This window comes from Bufo gargarizans, chromosome 3, assembly GCF_014858855.1.
Source record: "Bufo gargarizans isolate SCDJY-AF-19 chromosome 3, ASM1485885v1, whole genome shotgun sequence".
NCBI classification, from domain to species: Eukaryota; Metazoa; Chordata; class Amphibia; order Anura; family Bufonidae; genus Bufo; species Bufo gargarizans.
In genome coordinates, this window is record NC_058082.1 from 602,216,876 (window position 1) to 602,244,576 (window position 27,701).

Here is a 27,701-nt window from a genome sequence, read left to right on the forward strand (position 1 = left end):
GCAGGACCGGTGGAGAGACCTCGGTCCCATCTCCACCGGCCACCTGGGGTTCTTCCCAGTAAACATCCACAATATCCTCCCAGCTGAAGGGCTCTGGACCTGGGTCTGACTTCTTGCTGTCCTGCTGAGCCTTCCCAATGGCGTGGAAGAGATCTCGGTAGTCCTGCTCCAGTTCCCACTCCAGGGTTGCTAGGTGAGCCAGGTCTTGCTCTACCTCATGGGGGTCATCCCACTCATGCCTAGCCTCCCTCTCATAGAAAATGTCCTGAAGTCTGGACTGTGCAGGGCTCCCGAAGTCAGGCTCTGCAAAGGACTCGCATAACAAGCCAGGACCATCAAACTCCTCTCCCTCTGGCTTGTCATGCTCAGCTGTCCAGGGTATAAACTGTGCCACATACCACCAAAGCGCCTGGTAGGCATCCTCCAGCCATAGCTCCTGCCATACCCGGTGCTCTAGTTCCTTCACCCATTCCTCCAGGGGCTGCTCTCCCAGGAAGGACATCCGCAGGGCCACTTGCTTCTGCAACCGCTGCTCTTCACTGGGGAGACTCTCACCTCGCTGGTATTGTACATTATCCAGGGCCTGGTACCAGATGCCTTTCCTTAATGCATCCTGGCCATCCAGGTCCTCTTCCTCGTATAACACTGCTGGTTCCATCCTGGTGCTTTTAGGGTCGCTGTACTGGGACATGCGTTGCCCTTAAATTGTAGAATCCAAAGAAATGGTGTCTCCTGTAGCTGTCCTTCTGGCTGTAGGAACGATCCCGCTGCTTGCCACCAATGTAACGGACCGTTTCGGCAGACAAGGGGTTAAAAACCGTTTAGGCGATATGCCCCTTTCCGAGAGACAGGCACAGCTACTGCAGAACACCAACCTCCCGAACTGGATACAAAATAGCACTCCAAACTGGAACCTCACAAATAGCTGTCAGTCAGACGAACAGGAAAAGCGTACAGTCAGCTTACACTCCTGGCAATCAGTCTCCAACAGCATACAGGGAATCCCCCCAATAACGAGACAAGGCTCCGTCTTGAGGGTCAAGCAGTGATCTGAAGTGCTGGCACACCCAGCCTGGTTTTTTTTACAGTTTGTTGCAGATACAGGACAGATACAACATATCCCCACAATGCATCATGGTTTCCTCCCCTCTGTCCCGGAGACGACCGAACACAATCCAATTATCTCTCAGGACAAAGGGGAGATCACCAATACACATGCGGAGACAACAGGACAGGAATCACCACCCAAACACACAATGGCACACCCCCACAGCAAACACAGACATTTAACATATCCCCAGATAGCTCAAGTCTGAGTGCATATCATTAGGTGACTGGCACTCAGAATACATGAATACAATAATATTAGCTATCTGGGTGCCCTCACATAACATACAATTTAAACGAACGCATAATAACATAAAATACAATTCTACAGACAGATTTAAGCTGTGCGGCCGGTCTGTTTTCTCCTTTAAAGTTACTATGGGCCATAATCCTGAGGCAAGAGGCTTTTAAACAGCCCTCTCCAAAACCCAGTGGCGAGGTTGGTTTCGCCACAGTTCCTTTTTAGGATTTGGGTGAAAATGAGATGTAGTTTTATATCAAATTCATGCAGAAATATAGAAAATTCGTAAGGGTTCACAGACTTTCAAGCTGGTGTCCAAGTAAACTATTCAGTTTATGTCTAATATTCCCCTATTTTCTCCCATATGTTACATCCACGCCGCATCTGTAATGCAGTGCTCCTGCCTGTGGCAGCACCGCTGCGCTAAAGCCTGCAGGAGCAAATATAATGTGCTATGCCAGGGTTGAGCGGAGCAGTGATGTGGTATGTAGAGCCCCTGCCTGTGCCCGCTCACTCTGCTCTGCTAAAGCCTTCCATAGTACATTGGCAGGATCTCTACAAAGCCCACCCGCAAATCTACAACAGAATGGCTGAAAAAGAATAATGGTGTTGCAATGGCCCAGTTAAAATCCAGACTTCAACCCAATTGAAATGCTGTGGTGGGACCTTAAGGGAGCTGTCCATAAATGACTGTACCACGAAACTCAAGGAACTAAAGGAAAGTTGTAAGGGCTCATGCACACAACCGTACGGCTTTTTCAGTGTTTTGCGGTCCGTTTTTTTTCTGTTGTGTTTCTGTTCCGTTTTTCCATATGCCATATACATTATACAGTAATTAAATATAAAAAATTGTGCTGGGCATAACATTTTCAATAGATTGTTCCGCAAAAACGGAACGGATACCGAAGACATACGGATGCATTTCCGTATGTGTTCTGTTTTTTTTGCGGACCCGTATAATGAACGCAAAATACTGTCGTGTGCATGAGCCCTAAGGAAGAGTGAGACAACATTCCTCCAGATGTGAAAGACTGCTAAAGTCCTACAGAGAACGATTACTTTAAGGTATTACTGCTAAAGGTGGTTCTACAAACTACTGATTCATGAGGTAGACTTCGTTTTTCACAAATGGCTTTTTCATTTTTATAGATTGAATAATGGCGTGGTGGAATCTGTCGTGTGGTATTCACCTGAGATTGTATTTCTTTTCAAGACCTCCTAAGGACCGGATGTTTACGTAAAACTAAAGAATTTGAAGAAGGTGTACTTTGAAACTACAAACAGTCCTGAGAAAAACAGCCGTGTAATGTTACAAATGTAAAATTTCCTAATCACATAGCGGCACTTGCCCTGAGGGCTAAGACCAAATTCTCCCATAGTTCTTTGCAACTTTGTGGAAAATATATGTAAAGAGATCAGCTAGATCGCTCTACAAGTGCTGTGGTTGCTGATGCTCAGTTTGCTTCATTGTTTTCTGTGAATCTGCTAAAAGCTGCTACATTCACACGATGTGTGACGGACCCTCTTAGAACCAATTTTATATAACAGTTTTTAACGGCCAGTGAATAATAGCCTTTAAAAATGTGCTATTTTTGGCTTTTTTTATGGCCAGATGGAGCTCCCCTTTGAAATCAATGGGACAGTTTTTAACTGCTGCTTAGACAGAGGGTGCACACGTCTAACAACCGTTAAAAATTAAATGGTGCCATTAAAAAATTCTAACTTATCTCCCAAAAAATTAAGTCCTCATATGGATATATGAATGGAAAATGTAGAAGTTTATGGCTATTAGAATGTGGAGAGAAAAAAACTAAAATGGGCCCGGTCCTTAACCCCTTAAGGACACAGCCCTATTTCACCTTAAGGACCAGGCCATTTTTTGCAAATCTGACCAGAGTCACTTTAAGTGCTGATAACTTTAAAACGCTTTGACTTATCCAGGCCATTCTGAGATTGTTTTTTCGTCACATATTGTACTTCATGACACTGGTAAAATAAAGTCAAAAAAATTATTTTTTTTGCCCCAAAAAATACCAAATTTAACAAAAATTTGGAAAAATTTGCAAATTTCAAAGTTCCAGTTTCTCTACTTCTGTAATACATAGTAATACCCCCAAAAATTTGGATGACTTTACATTCCCCATATGTCTACTTCATGTTTGAATTATTTTGGGAATGATATTTTATTTTTTGGGGATGTTATAAGGCTTAGAAGCAAATCTTGAAATTTTTCAGAAATTTACAAAAACTCAATTTTTAGGGACCAGTTCAGGTCTCAAGTCACTTTGCGAGGCTTACATAATAGAAACCACCCAAAAATGACCCCATCTAAGAAACTACACCCCTCAAGGTATTCAAAACTGATTTTGAATACGTTGTTAACCCTTTAGGTGTTGCACAAGAGTTATTGGCAAATGGGGAGGAAATTTGAGAATTTAATTTTTTTGTCTAATTTTTCATTTTAACCCATTTTTTCCACTAACAAAGCAAGGGTTAACAGCCAAACAAGACGGTATCTTTATTGCCCTGACTCTGCCGTTTACAGAAACACCCAATATGTGGCCGTAAACTACTGTACGGCCACACAGCGGGGCGTAGAGTGAAAGGTGCGCTGTTTGGTTTTTGGAAGGCTGATTTTTATGGACTGGTTTATTTACACCATGTCCCATTTGAAGCCCCCTGATGCACCCCTAGAGGAGAAACTCCCTAAAAGTGACCCCATCTAAGAAACTACACCCCTCAAGGTATTCAAAACTGATTTTACATACGTCGTTAACCCTTTAGGTGTTGCACAAGAGTTATTGGCAAATGGCGATGAAATTTGAGAATTTCATTTTTTTGCCTAATTTTCCATTTTAACCCATTTTTTCCACTAACAAAGCAAGGGTTAACAGCCAAACAAGACTGTATCTTTATTGCCCTGACTCTGCTGTTTACAGAAACACCCCATATGTGGCCGTAAACTACTGTACGGCCACACAGCGGGGCGTAGAGGGAAAGGTGCGCCGTTTGTTTTTTGGAGGGCTGATTTTTATGGACCGGTTTTTTGACACCAAGTCCCATTTGAAGCCCCCCTGATGCACCCCCAGATTATAAACTCCATAAAAGTGACCCCATCTAAGAAACTACACCCCTCAAGGTATTCAAAACGGATTTTACAAACTTTGTTAACCCTTTAGGTGTTGCACAAGATTTAATGGAAAATAGAGATACAATTTCAAAATTTCACTTTTTTGGCAGATTTTCCATTTAAATTTTTTTTTTCCAGTTACAAAGCAAGGGTTAACAGCAAAACAAAACTCATTATTTATGGCCCTGATTCTGTAGTTTACAGAAACACCCCATATGTGGTCGTAAACCGCTGTACGGGCATACGGCAGGGCGCAGAAGGAAAGGAATGCCATACGGTTTTTGGAAGGCAGGTTTTGCTGGACTGTTTTTTTTTACACCATGTCCCATTTGAAGCCCCCCTGATGCACCCCTAGAGTAGAAACTCCAAAAAAGTGACCCCATTTTAGAAACTACGGGATAGGGTGGCAGTTTTGTTGGTACTAGTTTAGGGTACATATGATTTTTGGTTGCTCTATATTACACTTTTTGTGCGGCAAGGTAACAAGAAATAGCTTTTTTGGCAGCGTTTTTTATTTTTTTATTTACAACATTCATCTGACAGGTTAGATCATGTGGTAATTTTATAGAGCAGGTTGTCACGGACGCGGCGATACCTAATATGTATACAATTTTTTTTATTTATGTACGTTTTACACAATGATTTCATTTTTAAAACAAAAAAATGTTTTAGTGTCTCCATAGTCTAAGAGCCATTGTTTTTTCAGTTTTTGGGTGATTATCTTAAGTAGGGTCTCATTTTTTGCGGGATGAGATGACGGTTTGATTGGCACTATTTTGGGGTGCATATGACTTTTTGATCGCTTGCTATTACACTTTTTGTGACGTAAGATGACAAAAAATGGCTTTTTTTACACCGTTTTTATTTTTATTTTTTTACGGTGGTCACCTGAGGGGTTAGGTCATGTGATATTTTTATAGAGCCGGTCGATACGGACGCGGCGATACCTAATATGTATACTTTTTTTTATTTATGTAAGTTTTACACAATGATTTCATTTTTGAAACAAAAAAAATGATGTTTTAGTGTTTCCATAGTCTAAGAGCCATAGTTTTTTCAGTTTTTGGGCGATTATCTTAAGTAGGGTCTCATTTTTTGCGGGATGAGATGACGGTTTGATTGTTACAATTTTGGCGTACATGCGACTTTTTTGATCACTTTTATTACCTTTTTTTGGGAAGTAAGGTGGACAAAATTTCAATTTCATCATAGTTTTTTATTTTTTATTTTTATGGCGTTCACCGTTCGGGTAAAGTAACATGACTGTTTTATAGATCAGGTCGTTACGGACGCGGCGATACCAAACATGTGTAGGGAATTTTATTTTTTTAATTTTTAATCAGTGATAAATGTGTTTTTTGATTTTTACCTTTTTTTCACTTTTTTTTTGACCCAGACCCACTTGGTTCTTGAAGATCCAGTGGGTCTGATGTCTGTATAATACAGTACAGTACAATATATATTGCACTGTACTATATTTTACTTACACTGAACAGATCTATGCTTTCAGCACAGATCTGTTCAGCACCATGGACAGCAGGACGCCTGAGAGGCGTCCTGTTGCCATGGGAACCTTCCCCGTCTGCTCAGTTATGGTCAGAACTGCGCAGACGGGGAAGGGTAAGGACGGGGCTCTGGGGGGGCTGTCTGGGGGCTCTCTCCCTCTCCATCGGGGGGCTGCAAAGGCACTGCAGCCCCCCGATCGGAGAGGGAGGGAGCTCCCTCTTACTGTTAACTTTTTCCATACAGCGGTCCGTACGGACCGCTGTATGGAAAGGGTTAAACGGCTGACATCGCATCACCGATGTCAGCCGTTTATACCAGGGTGCCAGCAATGTGCTGGCACCCTGGTATACCCACTGTACACCAACGATTACGCAATAGGAGGCGGGCGGGGGATCGCGATCCCGCCTGCCGCACCGCCCGCCTCCCGCACCGCCCCCACCGCCCGCAACACCCCCCCTGCACCTCCCACCGGGCTAAAATCATTCAGAGGTGCAGGGGGGGTGATAAATATATATTTTCGCCACACTAAAGTTTCTGATCGCCGCGGTCAGGGACCGCAGCGATCAGAAACTGCAGAAAGCGCAACAAACCGCAGGTCTGAATTGACCTGCGGTTTGTTGCGATCGCGGACATGGGGGGGTCACGGGACCCCCCCGCGCATTTAGCCGAGGTGCCTGCTCAATGATTTGAGCAGGCACCTTGTTCCGATCACAGCCGGCCGCACGGCAGTGATCGGAACAACACATGACGTACCGGTACGTCATGTGTCCTTAAGGACTCGGGAAACATGCCGTACCGATACGTCATGTGTCCTTAAGGGGTTAAGGGGTTTCACTTTTGGTTGTTCATGTGCTTGAGCCCTAAATATATAGTCATTGCCCTTTAAGCTGTAACACATGCAGGTGTTTCCCAGGGAGCTTTGCACTTTGGATTGCTGTGTCGAGACTCTTAAATGAGGCTCCACAGTGTTTTCTGTAGCTGGTCTCCCTAAGATCGGCTATTGTTTTGTTTGTGTAGTCTCCGAGGCATTGCGCCCGGTTAGCCAGAATCCTACTCCACACTGATGAGGGGCAACACCCCGAAAACGTCTGTCTGTGGATGGATGACCGGCTTAGGTCTTCCCTGTCACATCCTTAAAGCTTGTAAAAGAGCGGGATCTTGATATAGAGGCCACTTAATATGGTGGATTTGGTGATCTCTGTAATGGGGACACCCCTTTGCTTGGTTTTCCTTCCTTTGAGGGATATCTGGATTTCACTGTGTTGAAGACCCATAACTGGGGCTCCACGGTTATTTTGCATGCAGGTTTTATGGCAGTTGTGATATCTATCTATCTATGTAAACAGTAGCTTGGGTGCAAGCTGCAGTTGTTGAGCCTCGTCCCTGGAAGTAGGGTTCCTACCCCGTTAACTGTATATCATAATCTCCAGTGACATAAGTAGGTATTCTTGATTAGTGAATTTTATTAGTTATGCGGCTAAGACGTGACGTTCCAGCCTTTTTCAAACTGGTGCCGCTCTGTAAGAAGGTTTGAAGGCGTTGAGTAAGTGCTGGCTACAACTCTAAGGTGTGCTGCCGCACGACAGGAGGACGCCATATCTATCTATCTATCTGTCTCATATCTGTCTGTCTTTTTGTCTATTTCCTTTATACAGCATTTCCTCTCTCGCTATGATATGCCAACTCCCTGCATGTCACTGCTGCCAGCCAGTTAGGGCCGTTGGTGGTGACATGTGCAGAACATGACCCATCATTGATGAGGGGAGTCGGCACGTCACAATTCTTGCCAGGTTGGGACCGTATGTGACGGGGAAGGAGACGTGCTGCAGGACCTGGGACGTTCAGAGCAGGTGAGTGACTTTCTTTTCTTCACACATCATGCCTGGTCATCCTCGGTTTTTTTTTGTTTTCAAAGTCTTGGACAGCCCTTATAAATAGCAATATTATTAGAATCACTTCATTATACCCATTCCGTTTTAGAAAATTTTAGATTGTACACCATTGATGAAAACAAATCTGTGACCCACTATAAAAAAAAAATTAAACTGTACTGCTTCTTGCCATAAATATGGAGCTGAAAGGCATGTGTAACAGTTTTCAGTTTGGGTATGTGGTCGTACAAAGATACCCCAAATTTATAAAGCACCTTTACCATTCCTATGTGAGGAACTGTCTGTGGTCCGATGACTGATTTATATAATAAATTGTTATATGGTATCCGTGAGCTTCATGCCATAAACACACCCAACTCTGCTACATCTGTGAATACAAGTGAAATGCAATGTATTTATGACCTCTAGTGCGTCAGCCTTCAGATTAAGGTGGGTGGTGTTCGAGACGGGATGAATTAGTAACAGTCCTCAGAGAACCTTTACCAGGCAGGTATTTTGCTGGGAGTTCTTCTGCGGATTTCTCAGGTTATTGAGCAATCTACTATTATGGGCCTGTACCGTGGCTGTAAAAAACCAAGGATTATAGAATGTCACCAGGCGGGGTTCCCCTTAGGCTGAGGCATCTGCTTGACTTGCCATAGCTGAAATAGCAATAAAATCCATGACATGCCCTTTTTCAAAAATACATCAGAGCCCATATAGACATGCCATGAACGTTTTCACCTTACTCCAGTCACACACATGCGATAAGCATCGGCCAGAAGGTGGCCTATAAATCATCCGTGGGATCGCTCATAGGAATGATCCCACCAGCAATATGACAGACAAACCTAGCTCATCAGGGGGTGGCAGATCATGCCAAACGTGTAGCTTCAGCTGACCATGGCCATAGTTTTTCAATCTGGCAGATCAAAAGTTTGTGAAAAAAAGTCCCTTTTGATCGACTTTTATCTTGTGTCTATGGATAGTTCACCAGCAGAGATAAATAAGAAAGGATTAAGAAGAGTTCTGTCGCAATACAATAACATACGTCTAGAGCTATGTACCGCAACCAGTGCCTTGGGAGCCATACGAGACCCTCAGGTCCTCAGCATGTGTTGGCAGCTGCAGATACTATTGAGCACAAGTGCCACCAGAGGGGTCATAATATTACTAGAACTTGGAGCCAGAGTCAAAAACCGTATTGCTAGCAGGGAATGTTCGGGGCCCCGTTGCAGATTCCAACACAAATGGCAGAGAGAAATCTCCTTTATGCAGGACATTTTTTAATGGTAAAGAAGTGGGATCCTGAATGGAGACGGAACAGACCCCATTACAGCCAATGGGATATATTTGGCTTCATTCAGGTCAGGCGACTTTCACATCTACGTTTTCCGGTTTTGAGATCTGGCAGAGGTCGGATCCGAACCTATTGCTTTTGATATACACCTCCATAGTAAGGCTACAACCTATCCCACTATATAGGTATATATCGGGATACATCACTAATAGGCCTCCGTTGTTAAATAAAACATATCACATGGTATACTTTTTCCTATAAAGCTTCATATGGAATAGCAGGGTCTACTAAGCTATTGCCACAAAAAATGTCCAAAGAATCAAACGTATGGATGCATAACGTGATGTGAACGTGGCCTTAAAGAGCAGCGGCCACCTCACCTGACATGTCTATTTTAGTAACCACTTGTATTCCCCATGTAATAACAATTCTAGGGCATCTATTCTTATAATTCTATGCAATTGCTTTATTATTATTCCTTCTAGAAGTTATGAATCAGTTGCTAGCAATTTGAAATAAGGGTCCAGATGGGTGTTACCAGTTGGGGGAGGGGGGTGTCGCTGCACAGTCTGACACTGGCAGCACTGATTGGATACTTTCAGAATGCAGACACACACACCCAACTGGTAACACCCATCTGGATCTTCATTTCAGACTATTGGCAATTCATTCATAACTTCTAGCAGAAATAAATAGAGGAATGGAACAACATAGTCATAAGAATAGATGTTCCAGAATAGTTATTTAATGGGGAATGCAAGCAGTTACTAAAATAGACATATCAGGAGAGGACACAGGGCCTCTTTAAATATGATTTTTTTATCTGAATAATCAGTGTGGTTAAATAGATTTTGTCATACTGGAAAGTATATAATAATACGCCACAACATAATATATAAGTGGATAAATTCCACATACATACCCTTATACATCACCCCTCAAATGGGGCACTTACAGTACAGACCAAAAGTTTGGACACACCTTCTCATTCAAAGAGTTTTCTTTATTTTCATGACTATGAAAATTTATGATTCACACTGAAGGCATCAAAACTATGAATTAACACATGTGGAATTATATACATAACAGAAAAGTGTGAAACAACTGAAAATATGTCATATTCTAGGTTCTTCAAAGTAGCCACCTTTTGCTTTGATTACTGCTTTGCACACTCTTGGCATTCTCTTGATGAGCTTTAAGAGGTAGTCACCTGAAATGGTCTTCCAACAGTCTTGAAGGAGTTCCCAGAGATGCTTAGCACTTGTTGGCCCTTTTGCCTTCACTCTGCGGTCCAGCTCACCCCAAACCATCTCGATTGGGTTCAGGTCCGGTTACTGTGGAGGCCAGGTCATCTGGCGCAGCACCCCATCACTCTCCTTCATGGTGAAATAGCCCTTACACAGCCTGGAGGTGTGTTTGGGGTCATTGTCCTGTTGAAAAATAAATGATGGTCCAACTAAACGCAAACCGGATGGAATAGCATGCCGCTGCAAGATGCTGTGGTAGCCATGCTGGTTCAGTGTGCCTTCAATTTTGAATAAATGCCCAACAGTGTCACCAGCAAAGCACCCCCATACCATCACACCTCCTCCTCCATGCTTCACGGTGGGAACCAGGCATGTAGAGTCCATCCGTTCACCTTTTCTGCGTCGCACAAAGACATGGTGGTTGGAACCAAAGATCTCAAATTTGGACTCGTCAGACCAAAGCACAGATTTCCACTGGTCTAATGTCCATTCCTTGTGTTCTTTAGCCCAAACAAGTCTCTTCTGCTTGTTGCCTGTCCTTAGCAGTGGTTTCCTAGCAGATATTCTACCATGAAGGCCTGATTCACACAGTCTCCTCTTAACAGTTGTTCTAGAGATGTGTCTGCTGCTAGAACTCTGTGTGGCATTGACCTGGTCTCTAATCTGAGCTGCTGTTAACCTGCGATTTCTGAGGCTGGTGACTCGGATGAACTTATCCTCCGCAGCAGAGGTGACTCTTGGTCTTTCTTTTCTGGGGCGGTCCGCATGTGAGCCAGTTTCTTTGTAGCGCTTGATGGTTTTTGTGACTGCACTTGGGGACACTTTCATAGTTTTTCCCAATTTTTCGGACTGACTGACCTTCATTTCTTAAAGTAATGATGGCCACTCGTTTTTCTTTACTTAGCTGCTTCTTTTCTTGCCATAATACAAATTCTAACAGTCTATTCAGTAGGACTATCAGCTGTGTATCCACCTGACTTCTCCACAACGCAACTGATGGTCCCAACCCCATTTATAAGGCAAGAAATCCCACTTATTAAACCTGACAGGGCACACCTGTGAAGTGAAAACCATTTCAGGTGACTACCTCTTGAAGCTCAAGAGAATGCCAAGAGTGTGCAAAGCAGTAATCAAAGCAAAAGGTGGCTACTTTGAAGAACCTAGAATATGACATAGTTTCAGTTGTTTCACACTTTTTTGTTATATATATAATTCCAAATGTGTTAATTCATAGTTTTGATGCCTTCAGTGTGAATCTACAATTTTCATAGTCATGAAAATAAAGAAAACTCTTTGAATGAGAAGGTGTGTCCAAACTTTTGGTCTGTACTGTATCTGGTTACTGAAAGAGCAAAAGTGTGTCATAGGTTTTTTGTTTTGTTTTTTTGTGCCTTTTCTGACCTGGTTTTCCACTAAGCAGCAGTGAATTATTCAGGGAATGCAGGCAATAAAATGCTTCTATCCTCATCGTCCTCAGGGAGCACATACATAACCCGCTCTGTGCTGCCTTTGGACTCGAGTAAAGCAAAATTAAAGGTAAGACAAATTTTCTCTTTTTTTCATCGTCCTCAGGAAGCACATACATAGCCCGCAAATTTTTTACATATGGAACCAAACTTTATGTAATGGCTGTTTAGAGCACTAAAATTTTATTCTGAATATAAAGAAATCAACATCAGTATTGACATGATATTACAAATAAAGGCACGGTTCATCTTCCACATGACTATCCAAACCCGATTTACATCCCCTCTTTCCATGTAGCTGTATAATACTATATACAATATACATTCCATAGATTCATCTGATCTGGATTTACACATATACACAACATTTACTTACAGCCGTATATAAATATCTTACTCTATATAGTTCCTGACCAGTTCAAATATACAACTTCCTGCATCCTCCAGCAGGCCATATACATGAGTTCCTATATGTATGTACATCATATATCTAGGAGAATACAAGCACTTTTACATCGGACATACCGTCCGTATAGCTGAGCAATTGGCGTCTATCCTATCATTAGCATATAAGTGTACCAACATTTACAAAAAATTTATTTTCAAGGAGAATATTCTGTTGGAGCAATTGGATAAGATTATATACTATAGTGAAAAATCTTTGGCATTCACAGGCATGAGCGAACTGAAATTGTGCTTGGAAATGGCAGAAGGGCGGCACAACTGACTGCAGAAGGGCGAGTTCACACACAGCGGTTTTTGGGAAAATGGCACTGCAGTTTTTTGAGCCAGACCCAGATGAGGATCCAATAGAAAGGAAAAGTATAAGGCTTCTTTCACATGAGCGATACGGATGGTGTCAGGGTCTGTCTAGGAAAAAAACGGATGCGAGTTCAATCAGTTTTTTCTGCAATTGCGTTTTTTTCTGTCCAGATTGTATCCGGACTGCATGTGTTTTTTGTTTTTTTTTACGCATGTGAAGAAAAACTTAAGAATAACATCTACATCTCCTAGCAGCCATCAGTAAAAAAAAAGCATTGCAACCGGATGCCTTCCGTTTTTCCAGCAAGCTCAATTTACTTTTATGGAACCAGAGCTGCATGAAAACCGCACAATATAGAACATGCTGTGATTATTTTCCCCCTGAATGTAGAGATGATGAGTGATAAACGACGGTCATGTACACAGACCTATTGAAATGAATGGGTCAGGATTGAGTTAACAACACGCATCGCATCCGGGAGGAAAACTCGCTCCTGTGAAAGAGGCCTCAGTCCTCCCTTTATATTTCTCATTCCTCTTGAATCCATTTCTGGCTTTGGCTAAAAACAACTGCATGAAAAGCCTAAGATACATTTAAAATTATTGCATCCTATAATAGCATTTCTAAATGCTGTTAAGAACAGCTCAAGCAAGATGGCTGCCGCCATAAACATGTTCAGAAAATAGAAATAAAAAAAATCTGTAATCAGAAAATACAAATAAATTAGAGAAAAAGAGGTCTGACGTGGCAGTTTACTGGCCTTATAAAACACACCGTGAGGCAGATTTATGAAACTGCCTAAAAGAGAAGCAACCAATCGCAGCACAGCTTTCATTTTACATTTTGCTTTGGAAAAATGAAAGCTGTGTGGTGATTGGTTGCTACAGGCAACAAAGACAATTTGTCTTTAAGACAGTTTTCATAAATCTGCCCCCATGAATTTCAAGTTTGTTTTTATTTTAAGAGCTTTTTTTTGGTAATGGTGTTATTCTGGCATTTTTCATTTCCTGTAGAGAAGTATATGGGAAATGCCTGTGAAAAACACCATATGTTGAGTATGCTGTGCTTTAAAAAAAAAAAAAAAAACATGGACCCCGAGAAAATGCACCAAAAGGGAAAAAAAAAAATTCCGAATAAGTTTGTAGTGCTTTTCATATTTCCCCATTGAGTTACAGCAAACATGGCTGCAGAGTTGTGTTTGCTGAAAAAAAATGCTGGTAAAAACTAAAAAACTGCATTTTTTCCTAAAAACAATATGTATGACACCACCCTAAGGTGCTCACAGAACATGTACAGCACTACATTAAGGGGGTCATTTATTAAACAGCAGATTGCGGCACAAAGGACTTTTCCACGCCAGGTCTAAAAAAGTGGGCAGTGAAAATGGTCTAAATCTAAGACAGCTAGGAATATGGCTTACATTTAGGAGCGGCTGTGGATCCGCTGAAGTTGTGTAGCGGACGGCGCCTCTACATAACTTTGGCTTATCCACCGCCAGTGCAGGGCTTTATTAAGACCGGCGTTGAAAATGCGCCAAGTCCCTATGTCTCTGTAGTACTCCACCATATAGTAGAGAGAACTCCATTTAGCCCAGCTTGTTGCCATTACAAGTTTATACCCGTATGTAAAACCTCATCAGGACGTGTCTGAATGGATGTATGTAAAGATATACGTGCTCGACTTTGCTGGGACCATCCAAGAATTGGCCCTCAAAAGGGATGGGGTTTATGCAATCCCTGCCCCCAAATGTTTTAAGGGCGTTCCTGGAAGTTCAACGGGGTGGGGCCTAAATGTCACCATTTTTACTGTTTACATTTTGGTAAGTATGATAAAGGACCTGATTTATTAAAACTGTGTAACGGTAAAACTGCCTTTGTTGCCCGTAGTAACTAATCACATATAGTGCTCTCCAAAAATGAAAGCTCCACTGTGATCGGTTGCTATGGGCAACAAAGGCTGCTTTACCGATAGACAGTTTTGATAGGTGAGGCACAAAGATTTATAAACACTGTCCAAAAAGAAAGACTTCCTTTATTATCCATGTCAACCAATCAGAATGCAGCTTTCATTTTTGAAGCTCACTGTAAGCAATGAAAGCTGGGCTGTGATTGGTTGCTATGGGCAACAAATACAGCTTTACTTACAGACAGAGTCATAAATGTCCCCTAAAATGTTTATAGTCAACCTCAACAAAAATGTCCCTTCTTTGGGGCTGAGGTACAATACCAGACACAAGTCATGGACGGGTGTAGGGCTCTATCTACATGCAAGCAGCCATCTTTTTCCACTCCTATACAACCCCTTTAAATGCACTGTATACATTGTGATCACCAGAGGCGTGTTCTATGTAACACATACATACTATGACGCATGCCAATTACGTGTTATACAGCATCGAGGGTAAATCAGGCTCAGTCTCCATAGATTCCAGCTATGAATGTGCATAGACATAGCTTATAAAGGTTGAGGCACAGGAGACGGCGTTGTCCTGTATTCTTCTACCACCCTATATATAAACATGGCGATATTTCAGTCCAGATTGAAAGAGGTAATGGAGACATTTCTCACATGAAAACATTCATGTGTTCTGGATCCAGTGTTCTGAATTCTTTCCGGATGCCACCAAGCTTAGTTCGGCCTAAGGCAGATGGAAGCCTATCTTCTGAAGACCATGAGCCATGCTTTCGTGGCCATCTGCCAGGCATATTTGCAGAGCAGCAATCCAGTGACGTTTAATTTGAGTATTTTCCAAATTCCACAGCATGACTGGAAAGATCCTGTCTGATATATCCCAGATGCCATTTTGAGCGTCCATCTTGGAGACATCATAGTATCTCAATGTCCCACTTCTGTGTCAGAGCATTTTCTAGGACTTTGTTGACCACTAAGTAGTTTTGATCATAGTAATTTCCACCTATGTAAAATAAAAGATTGTCAGGCAGGTCCTACATATGTGTTAGGGTCTATTCACACAGCAAGCTTCGGAGGTATATACCAAGATGATTTTCCAATGTGTACTTCTGACGGATGCCCCCCCCAACGTAAGCCACTGTACAGGCATATAGTGGCAAATGTTGCCCATAGGCTCCCATGTTAAAACATCTGTATGCCTGTATGGAATCACACAGTAGACTACACTATCCTGTAAAGCTGAACGTATGTGTGTGTGTGTATGTATGTATATATATATATATATATATATATATGTATGTATATACATATACAGTGTATATAAAAAAGTCTACACACCCCTGTTAAAATGTCAGGTTTCTGTGATGTAAAAAAAATGAGACAAAGATAAATAATTTCATAACTTTTTCCACCTTTAATGTGACCTATAAACTGTACCACTCAATTGAAAAACAAACTGAAATATTTTAGGTGGAGAGGAGAAAACAAAAAAAAACTAAAATAATGTGGTTGCTTATAACTGGGGATGTAGCCGTGTTCAGAATTAAGCAATCATATTCAAAATCATGTTAAATAGGAGTCAGCATACACCTGCCATCATTTAAAGTGCCTCTGATTAACCCCAAATAAAGTTCTGCTGCTCTAGTTGGTCTTTCCAAAAATTTTCTTAGTCACATCCCACAGCAAAAGCCTTGGTCCACAGAGAGCTTCCAAAGCATCAGAGGGATCTCATTGTTAAAAGGTATCAGTCAGGAGAAGCGTACAAAAGAATTTCCAAGGCATAAGATATACCATGGAACACAGTGAAGACAGTCATCATCAAGTGGAGAAAATATGGCACAACAGTGACATTACTAAGGCCTCTTTCACACGGGCGTCATGTTTTTTGCCCGGATAAGAGGCGGGTGCGTTGCGAGAAAATGCACGATTTTTCCGCGCAAGTGCAAAACATTGTAATGCGTTTTGCACTCGCGTGAGAAAAATCTGCATGTTTGGTGCTGGGTAGATTGTATTATTTTCCCTTATAACATTGTTATAAGGGAAAATAATAGCATTCTTAATACAGAATGCATAGTACAATAGCGCTGGAGGGGTTAAAAAAAATATATATATAATAATTTAACTCACCTTAATCCACTTGCTCGCGCAGCCCGGCTTCTCTTCTGTCTTCTTTTTTGCCGTGTGCAGGAAAAGGACCTGTAGTGACGTCACTCCAGTCATCACATGGTCCATCACATGATATTTTTACCATGGCGATGGATCATGTGATGGACCATGTGATGACCGGAGTGACGTCACCACAGGTCCTTTTCCTGTACACAGCAAAGAATAAGACAGAAGAGATGCCGGCTGCGCGAGCAAGTGGATTTAGGTGAGTTACATTTTTATTTTATTTTTTTTAACCCCTCCATTGCTATTGTACTATGCATTCTGTATTAAGAATGCTATTATTTTCTATTATAACCATGTTATAAGGGAAAATAATAATGATCGGGTCTCCATCCCGATCGTCTCCTAGCAAACGTGCGTGAAAATCGCACCGCATCCGCAATTGCTTGCGGATGCATGCGATTTTCACGCAACCACATTCACTTCTATGAGGCCTGTGTTGCGTGATAAACACACAATATAGAGCATGCTGCGATTTTCACGCAACGCATAAGTGATGCGTGAAAATCACTGCTCATGTGCACAGCCCTATAGAAATGAATGGGTCCGGATTCAGTGTGGGTGCAATGCGTTCACCTCACGCATTGCACCCGCGCGGAAAACTCGCCCATGTGAAAGGGGCCTAAGAACTGGACGTCCCTCCAAAATTGATGAAAAGACGAGAAGAAAACTAGTCTGGGAGGCTACCAAGAGGCCTACAGCAACAATAAAGGAGCTGCAGGAATATCTGGCAAGTACTGGCTGTGTGGTACTTGTGACAACAATCTCCCGTATTCTTCATATGTCTGGGCTATGGGGTAGAGTGGCAAGACAAAACCTTTTTCTTACGAAGAAAAACATCCAAGCCAGGCTACATTTTGCAAAAAAACATCTGAAGTCTCCCAAAAGCACGTGGGAAAAGGTGTTATGGTTTGATGAAACCAAGGTTAAAATTTTGGGCCATAATTCCAAAAGATATGTTTGGCGCAAAAACAACACTGCACATCACCAAAAGATCACCATACCCACAGTGAAGCATGGTGGTGGCAGCATCATGCCAAGGGGCTGTTTTTGTTTAGCTGGAACTGGGGCCTTAGTTAAGCTAGAGGGAATTATGAACAGTTTGAAATACCAGTCAATATTGGCACAAAACCTTCAGGCTTCTGCTAGAAAGCTGAACATGAAGAGGAACTTCATCTTTCAGCATGACAACGACCCAAAACATACATCCAACTCAACAAAGGAATGGCTTCACCAGAAGAAGATTAAAGATTTAAAATGGTCCAGCCAGAGCCCAGACCTGAATTCGATTGAAAATCTGTGGGTTGATCTGAAGAGGGCTGTGCCCAGGAGATGCCCTCGCAATCTGAGAAATTTGGAGTGTTTTTGCAAAGAAGAGTGGGCAAATCTTGCCAAGTCAAAATGTGCCATGCTGATGGACTCATACCCCAAAATACTGAGTGCTGTAATAAAATCAAAAGGTGCTTCAACAAAGTATTCGTTTAAGGGTGTGCGCACTTATGCAACCATATTATTTTATTTTTGTATTTTTTCTTCCCTCCACCTAAAAGATTTCAGTTTGTTTTTCAATTGAGTTGTACAGTTTATAGGTCACATTAAAGGAGGAAAAAGTTCTGAAATGATTTATCTTTGTCTCATTTTTTTACATCACAGAAACCTGACATTTTAACAGGGGTGTGTAGACTTTTTATATCCACTGTATATATATATCTATAAGGATACAATTATGCATGGAAAGCTTCTAACAAAAACCTTCTGGGATGCTAATGAAGTTGGTGAAGGAGGAGAATATACAAGCATGTTTAGATGCTGCAAAATCTTCACGTGTTACATATGGATTTTGCAGTAGATTTTGCCATAGACTTGCAGTGGATTTCATCCTTTGCATTGCCACCTAGTCAAAGAGGCCCCCTATGAGTCAAGAGCTCGATCTTAAATCATAGGGAGCCACTTCCGATAAGTTGTAATGGCGAGATGGTTCTCTTTCTTGGAAGATACCTCTTTGCCAATAACTCTCTATACCCTGGATACTTCTAATAACACTCCATATATGACTGGTCCTTTTAAAGAGAACCAGTACACTGCCTAATCCTTTGCATTGTAAAGGGTGAAGCTATATATAAAGCTTTCTGTGTATTTGAAAATCCACAGTATGATAGAATCTGTACAGATTATTTTTTTCTGCATGTGACCACCTCTAATAATCTGGATCTAGGTTATTTTACCCAACCTGTTTCTACAGGCAGCAGATGAAGGCTGAATACACACTTTGACAGAGGACGCCTAAAATACTTCTCATGTCTCATACCTTTAAGATCAAGAACCAGGTCATCACTTAGATATGAAGAAATGGTCCCATCTTTATTGATCTTCCACTTCTGTCGTGTTTTCCCATGCTCTGCCCACAGCGACACCTTTGACCCCTGGATATTTTTGCCTCCGATGACATCCAAACATGAACCATTTACCTGGAAGTGATGAAGAAATAAGAGATAGCAATAACATGGTAATCCTAGAAATGTAGAGGACTGACTTTACTGTAATCCAGCAACAGTTCTTGCTCCCTTTTGCAATTTAAACCATTGCATTTTTGGTGGACAACCAGATGTATGGATGCATACTTCTATCACCTAAATCATGAATTGCCATTAAAGGGAACCTGTCACCTTGATTTTGGGTATAGAGCTGAGGACATCGGCTGCTAGATGGCCGCTAGCACATCTGCAATATCCAATACCCATAGCTCTGTGTGCTTTTATTGTGTAAAAAAACCGATTTGATACATATGCAAATTAACATAAAGGAGTCATATCTTACTTGTGTGACCAGAGAAGAGTCATATGTTCAAGCTCTGACTCATCTTAGGTTAATTTGCATATGTATCAAATAGTTTTTTTTACACAATAAAAGCACACAGAACTGTGGGGACTGGATATTGCGGATGTACTAGTGGCCATCTAGCAGCCCATGTCCTCAGCTCTATATCCAAAATCCAGGTGACAGGTTCCCTTTAAGAACTTGAGGAGCCAAAGAGAAGACAGATCTTATACAATGTCATGAGACCAACTTGACTCCACTGGTTTCCATAACATTCATGATCTTCAATTAAAAGTGACCATACGTTTATCCTTTCACTATTATGAGGGGCAGAGATCCATTGGTTCATAGGAATGGTCCTACTTGCCAGACCCACAGCAATCTGATGGGTCATAAATGTAAATCATGGGAATACACTTTAATAACCATACCCATCGATTTACATATTGTTTGGGGGTGAAGATCGTACATGGACTATGAAGTACACCACCTTGTTTCACAAAGCTCAATGAGGCCTTAGATATAAAACATACAAAAATTAGGTATTATAACCAAAGTATCTGAGACAGTTTTTTTCCAATAGGTAAAGGTGACCATAATAGTAAGAGTAAATATAATGGTAAGTATCTTATAATCTCTTTGGTGGATAATGTTAAAGTGTACCTTGGACTTTAGGAATCCTCTGCTGAAATACCAGATCTGAGTAGTCTGCCTGTTCCTTGGAGCGACACTGACAAATGTCCCTCTTGCATCTGCTAGTTTCCCAGTGATTGTCAGGTACTTGTCATTGTCTCTGTTTTTGACCATGAAATATACTGAAGGCTGCAGGAAGAAACAAGATGGATATAAAAAAATGATTTTAGATGTGCATCCCAATCAGATACATAGGTGTAACATGAAGTTCTTAGGCTCTACACTACAGCTGTTGCATAGAGGCTTTTAGGCAGCATCAGACTCCATGGAATTGGGGTGACCACACATTCTGCACCCCTATAAATGTGCCCTGGATGGAGAGGTGCCTTACATCACTCTTCTCCATATAGAAATAGATTCAACTGCCTCATGTCATGATGACATTGCCTATATGAAATGTTCTCAATGACATCATCCTATAGATGAAGAGGTCACTGCTAGATATTAGCAGAAGCTTCTTATGAAAACTGATGAGGAAGCAGAGCTACTGTCATAGCTGCTGTGGGAGCCCGGCCTGTGACTGCTAGACACATGCTTGTATGAGTACAGTCGGAACCGAACCCGAGTTTGGTTTCAAGTTTTCATCTATTCTTCCATTAGATGGCAATCCTGGAGTTCTAACCAGACATTTATATTATATACTCTATCTACAATACGCCATAAATACAGTATTTCAGTTGGTAATACCCCTTTAACTTTAATTTTCGGCCCTTGAGATCCCTTCAGTCTGAAAATATGGCCCTCAAACAGAAAAGGTTGTGCACCCCTGCCATACAGTATTATTCTGAAGTTTTGAATGAAGTGACTTTGGATGTAACATCCGAAGCTCGCTTTGCTCAACACTATTGATTACTTACATGCCCTCTGATTCTACATAAGCAGCGATGGAAGAGACTGTATTACAGAAAATCTCTAGGGCAGGATTGCACTGAAGGATACAGCACATTGCTATCATAATGGCAAGAAAAAGGCAAGTGACAAAAGAAGACAAATAGACAATTATAACCCTTAGGAGAGTAGGTCTGTCCTACAGCAAAATTACAAAGAAAGTCCAGGTGTTAGTTTGTACAGTTTCCTATACCATCAAAAGGCACATGGAAACTGGAGAAACTCTGACAGGAAGAGGTCTCGCAGCCCAAAGGCCACAACAAAATCAGAAGACAGGTTTTTGAAAGTCTGCAGCTGCAGCACACAGCACGACATATTCAAGCACAGCTTAATGCAGGTTGAAATAAGCAAGCTTTCATTTCAACTGTAAAGACAATTTGACAGGTCAAGTGTGAAAGTCACTGCTAAGATTGCAAAAAAAGAAAAAGATGCTTGTGTGTGAAAACAGCCTCTCGGTGGACTACTGAAGACTTGAGGAAGGTCTTATGGACTGATGAATTAAAATGTAACATATTTGCTACATCACGTAGGGTTTTTGTATGTCGTCGAGTAGGTGAAAGGATGGTTCCTCAGTGTGTGACACCAACTGTCAAACATGGAGGATGAAACCTTATGGTCTGGGGCTCTTTTGATGGGTCCAGAGTTGGCAACTTGGGCAGGATGAGTGGAACACTGGACAAAAAGGTCCACCACTGCATTTTGAAACTTCACCTAGTTCAGGGGTTCATATTACAAGACACAAAACGTACTTCTAGGTTATGTCAGGACTGCCTCAGAAGACAAAAACAAGGTGATAGGCGTCAAAGAACGGAATGGCCTGCACACTCTCCAGACTTAAACCCCACTGAGTTTGTATAGGTTGAATTGGACAGAGGGATGAAAGCAAAGCAACCTACAAGCAGCCCTGATGTCACATCAACAACACGTGACGGCTTCAGTCAGTCAATGGCCTCAACACTGTGGGCCAGATTTATCATTAGCTCAAGTCAAAATAATGGAGTGAAAAAGTCACAAATTTTTGCGCAATTGCTAAAACTGCACAAAAATTAGCGACTTTTTTGGCTCTGTGCTATGCTCGCCAGTTTTCTGAAAGTGGGCGTGTTTTCTTATGTAAATTAATCTCTAGACAGATTTACTATTGCGACAATTTAAAAAAGTCGCAAAAAATTGCGCAATTTCACTCCAGTGAGGACCATGCTTATCTTATGCGACTTTTTAAAAAGAACATGCGACTTTTACGTAAAGACGTGCGACTTTTGTAAAGCCACTTACTGAAGGATAAACTGCTACCGTCAAACCACATTTATCACCGTATTAGAGGACCATTAATAAATCTGACTTAGCCAAAAGTGACTTTGGACATATGTAAAAGTGGAGTAAGATGTAAGTGTAATGATGCATCTGGCCCTGTACGTTTGAAGTACAATAATGGTCATTTTGTTATGTTACGTCATCCTCTGCCTGTGCCCCAATCTGTGCTAATTTTAGACAAGCCTTTTAATGTTGGGCCGCAGGGGAGAATGGTATTTCCAATGTCAATGACGCCTACTGTCCTTATGTTTCTAGAAAATCAGGTAATGTAATGTACAGGCGCTAATTGCTGTGGCCTTCGGGTTACCTCAGGGAACCAAACTTTTCAGCCTGTTTGCCTTTTTATCTTTATGACTTGTTTATTGATGGACTGTCAACGAGGGATGATCTATGAGCGCAGTTTACAGCTTGTGTTACCTGTTTTACAGGACGTAGGGACCCAACAGCTTTCCAGCCGCTGAACTGTGACCAGTTTCGAATTTGCTGAGGATCCAGCAGCATTTGTCTTCCAAGGAAATTGGCACCTTCAAATGCAATCCATCTGAAAAAAAGTACAGAACATAAAAAATGAGTTTAGGTTAGTAAGTTGCAGTGGTTAATTGAAGCGGAGAAGAAATGAAAGGACTAACACTGGAAACGTTAGCAGAAAGCAGACTCAATATCAGTTGCTTTAAAATACATATTTCAGATTTACCGGGCAATGGATGAAAGATCTTTCGTCCATGAATGATCTTTCTTCGAAACAAAAGATCTTTCATCAATCGGATGAAAGATATTAAACACGGCCGACTACTTTCAAGATGATAACAATCTGTCATTGGTCAGTTAAATCGATTTCTCTTTGTTAAATTTCAACCAATGAATGTTTGTTTTTTGTTGAAATCGTCCATTTTCATCAACTTCAGACTAATGTGTACGAGCAACTTTAACTCCCTGACGACATCCGCCATACATGTATGTCAGACGTCGTCTCTTTAAAGATGGAACCCGCACTGGAGGAGAATGAGCACCGTAGTGGCTGTTTCACACAGCAGACATCCAGGAGTAATATCTGTGATCGGCAATAATGCCGGTTGCAGACATTTAACTCTATCAGGTGGCATGTTCAAATGTGACCATGGTATCTTAGTGCTGAAAACTCGAGAATGCTGTGCTCCTAGGGGTGGAACGGCTTCTCCTAGCGGCGATCGGGGAAGCCGTTTATTTCCTGTGGCAGGCTCGATCCCTTTGAAGGCTGCCACAGCTATGTTTCTATGTATTACTTATGTAGAAAACCCAAATAATTCATAAACCTATGCCCCAGAAAATGATGCCAGGTCTAGGCGAAACTGACAGGTCGGGGTCTAACATCTAGGAATATCTGTAGTATGTAAGGTCTGCTTTTCATCCTTTCATCCCTGATGGAAAATACATAACAGGAACCCGCATCTACCATGTGTCATTTATAATACTGGTGTTTTATGTGGAACAAGGACCTTTTGGTCCCCTCAAGCATCAGAGCCTGGGTACGACTAATACCTCTGCACCTGGATATGCCCATGCTCCCAACCTGATGCTGAATATAAATTAAAACACAGTCAACCTCACTTGAGTAGGACTGTATTGTAATACTGCACCTAAGTCAGGAGTCAGAGAGAAGCCGGAGCATCATTGAGGGGTTCCATCACTCACACACCGATGGCACAATCCTAGCAAGTCTTCAATGGTGATTATAGAAACCCCTTTGACATAGTAGTGGATGCAGTTCCAACTCCCAGAAGTGCCCCTTAAGTGCAGGAATGAAGCCAGATGACATGTTGTCCACCACAGTGGAAGTTCCCAGGAGCCATCACTTGATGGGATGGGAGCAGTAGTACTAATTCTAGTCTCGTCATAACTCTATGCAAGTTCTTCCAATGTAATATTATCCCCGCAGCTCTGGACAAGGTGCCCTATCTAATAAGTTTACATTACAAGCATGCAGAGAAACTTTAGGAAAGGTGCCTTTGAGAAGAGCAGAAACCTAAATTATTTATTATGCATTCTGCCTGATCGCTTATACTTTAAAGCATATGTTTGTCATTGGTCTCTCCCTGATTTCTCCTGCTAGGGTATATAATCTCTAGGGAAGCAGGCAGAAATAGATACATAACAGTCAGCGCTTTCTCCTCACTGCTTGACAGGTACATATGTTCCTATCCACACTGTAACTACTCATATATACATCTGGGGGTTTTATATGCATTATACATATGTAGCAGAGCTATTCCAGTGGTTTTTTTTTTGTGGTTTTACATGGGGCTGCAGGTTAAGCTTCTCTGTTACCAAACCATATGGCAGATATAATGCTACCATTAATAAAAAAATATAGAATGGTCAATGTCACACTCTGGGCTGTCTATTGCTACTGCAATGCTGTACTAACAGGTATGTCCTGGGAAGCAATTATCAAGTATAGTGGAAATGTGCTCAGGAGTTCATAACCATTGGCTTCAAGGTAAAATCTCTATGAAGACTTCAAAATGAATCCGCTTTTCCCATGGCACAGCATGCCTGGATATCATCCAGAGATCACGCTACCTTACTGTATAGCGGCTAGCTTGGTGTGTGCATTCACCTTAAAGGGGTTATGCCATGATTGATGTAAAAATTAAAATAAGACTCCGTATAGTACATGACAATATCTTTCGAGCAAAGCTAGAACCAGCCATGTACCTCACATGGGTCCAGAGATCTCCCCATTCATTGCTACAATTGTTCTGTTAGATTTTCTTCAGGCTCAAGGAATATGTCCGTTCTGCTGTTGCTCAGGGATTGTGTCCTTTCTGCTGCCGCTCTTCCCCTGTAACTGCCGCAGCTTTTAACAGAAGACATGGCTGGTGGCAGTTGAACATTTAAACTGAGCGTGTGCGACCACCTCAGTGAGCTGGACAAGAAATAAGCAAAAGAACAGCAGGTGGTGCTACAGGTACATTGTATTGAAAAGCTAAATGACTATACTAAATTTTTAAAGGGGTTGGCCACATTCTGATTACAGATGGCCAATGTCTTTGTAAGATGGTTATATGACACTTACTAATATAGCTTTTTTTGAAATTCTGCACTATTTGTTTATATTTCATAAGGTTTTCCCTTTTTTTTGTAAACAAAGTTTTATTGTTTTATCTTCTCATATAATAGTGTATACATTTGATCCCTTGGTAAATTAATTTATATAATATGTTACATAAAAATCTACTTGAAAGCGAATCACATCATAGTAGAATGAAACAGAGGTATTAATAACAGCAAACATACCCCTCCCTTTCCCTTCCAGTCACCAATCACAAAGTCCCTCCTATCATAGTTCTTGTGTAATAACAGATCACGTATCCTTGTTTGCTTATTAACGTCTTAATCTGATAGTATTTCATGATATTGCTCCAACTTTCCCAATGTACCCCACAACTGTTCTGTCAAATACCATGTTGTTGATCTATACGGGTTTATTACCACTTGGATTTCTTCTTTGTCAAGTACTTTTGTTATAAAGCTCCTCCACTTTTTCATGAGCCCTTTTACTAAGTTATCTTTCGCATGTTCTGCCGCTAGTAATTCCATTCTCATGCACCATTTGACTTGGTTTATTATGTCTGTTAAATGTGGTGTTGATGGTTTCAACCAATTTTGCAATAAACATATTTTTGCTGCTAATTTGCTTATATGAGTTATTTGCGTGGTATGTGGATTTTCTGGATGATGGTAAAATAATATTAATTCCGGTGATAATGGAATCTTGGTCTTCAGTACGTCCTCTGACCATTTTATGAACGTTTTCCAGTAAGAGACGGACTGCGGACATGCCCATAGTCCATGGTATAGGTTAGGAATAATACTTTTAGTAGCGTTAACTTTAAAGCCTATTCAGCTATTTGGACAGCACTCCGAAATTTGCTTAGATGATTTTTATTTATTTAGCCAGACATGCTGGTTCCTTTGGACAACGTTTCGGGCAGAGAGAATGCCCTTCATCAGGCTAGTTGGTACACATTGGGGTGTGGACGGACGGCGCATAGTTAACTTTAAAGCCTGATGCCTGGCCAAATTCTAAGGTGTTGCAAGAGGGTAAACAGATCTCTCTATGGGTTTTCGAGGAAGACTAAAAGATCATCTGCGAAAAAGGGCATGTTTTATTTCTTTCAAACTTACCTTTTATCCCCTCCAAATCTTGCGTTGCCTCAGTGTCAAGGTCCTTGTGTTTGCTAAGCTCCTGATACTCATGCGTGCTCCTGACTTATACCTCGTTCCTGGATTCTGCAACTTGTCTGATCCCTGCTTGCTTCTCTTGACTCTCCTGTTGCCGACCTGGATTTCCTGACCTGTTCCTGTGCCGCCTCCCCTGACCTTTTGCCTGTCTGACTACGCCTCTGCCTCATCCTTCGGTCCTGCACTATTGCGCCTGCCTGACTACGCTTGTATTTCTGGTACCTACTCAGGTACCTCCTGGTCCGCCTGGACCAGCTGCCTAGTGTGCCTTCCCTACTCAAGAGGCAGCGACCTGGTGTTCCCCTCAGGAAAGTCTATCCCCACCATCAGAGGTACTGTGAAAAATCGAGGGGTACACTTAGACAACGCCCTTAGAGGAGGTGGGACACGTGGCACAGTGGGTTCACATCTGCTGGTTCGTGACATTGTTTAAGAATTTATTCAGCTGTTGCATTTTTTTATGTTTTTGGAGAAGCTGGGTGACACCAAAAAATAGCCACCCTTACTACTCCCGAATTAGATAGGGTTCGGGAGACACAGACATCCTGACTTGTAGTGTAACATGAATAGTTTTGTTATGGCGGCAAGATTATTAACTCTTCAGCTATAACCTACTAGTTATAGTAAATGTGGGGGGCGTTGTGAAGCCACACCCCCTTCTGTTAAGTCACGCCCCTTTCTCGACACTTCAGAAAAGCGCTGAGAAGCTCAAAAAGTAACACATTATGGTGCACAGATGCTGTACGCCATAATGTGCAACTTTTTTACGCAACAATTGTGGTGTAAAGGCATTGATAAATGTCCCTCATTGACTTCAGTGGGTTTGTGTTCCGCATTTTGCGGCCAAGTATAGGACATGTTCTATTTTTGCAGAATGGACATAAAGATGTAGAAAGCACACAGATCATCCGTGTGCTTTCTACATCCGTATATGTCTGTTCCGGGGGGAAGTCAATAGATCTGCAAAAAAAATGTGGACAGCACAAAGACCACATTCGTATTTTACGGATCTGCGGTTTGCGGACCATAAAACAGACACCGTTATGTGCATGAGGCC

General features: G+C 41.7%; 1 protein-coding gene across 1 annotated transcript in view; it reads right to left on the bottom strand.

Moving 5' to 3' along the window:
* Nucleotides 1-12,019: 12,019 nt before the first annotated feature.
* The window catches only part of CRYBG3 (crystallin beta-gamma domain containing 3), a 175,928-nt gene continuing 160,246 nt past the window's right edge, over nt 12,020-27,701 (bottom strand). Inside the window, exons 19-22 of the mRNA XM_044284494.1 lie at nt 22,838-22,961; nt 20,192-20,350; nt 19,020-19,179; nt 12,020-15,545 (exon numbers count right to left, since the gene is read on the bottom strand). Of these exons, the coding sequence (XP_044140429.1) occupies nt 15,457-15,545; nt 19,020-19,179; nt 20,192-20,350; nt 22,838-22,961 (532 nt within the window). The 3' untranslated portion in view covers nt 12,020-15,456. The remainder of the gene's footprint in view (nt 15,546-19,019; nt 19,180-20,191; nt 20,351-22,837; nt 22,962-27,701) is intronic.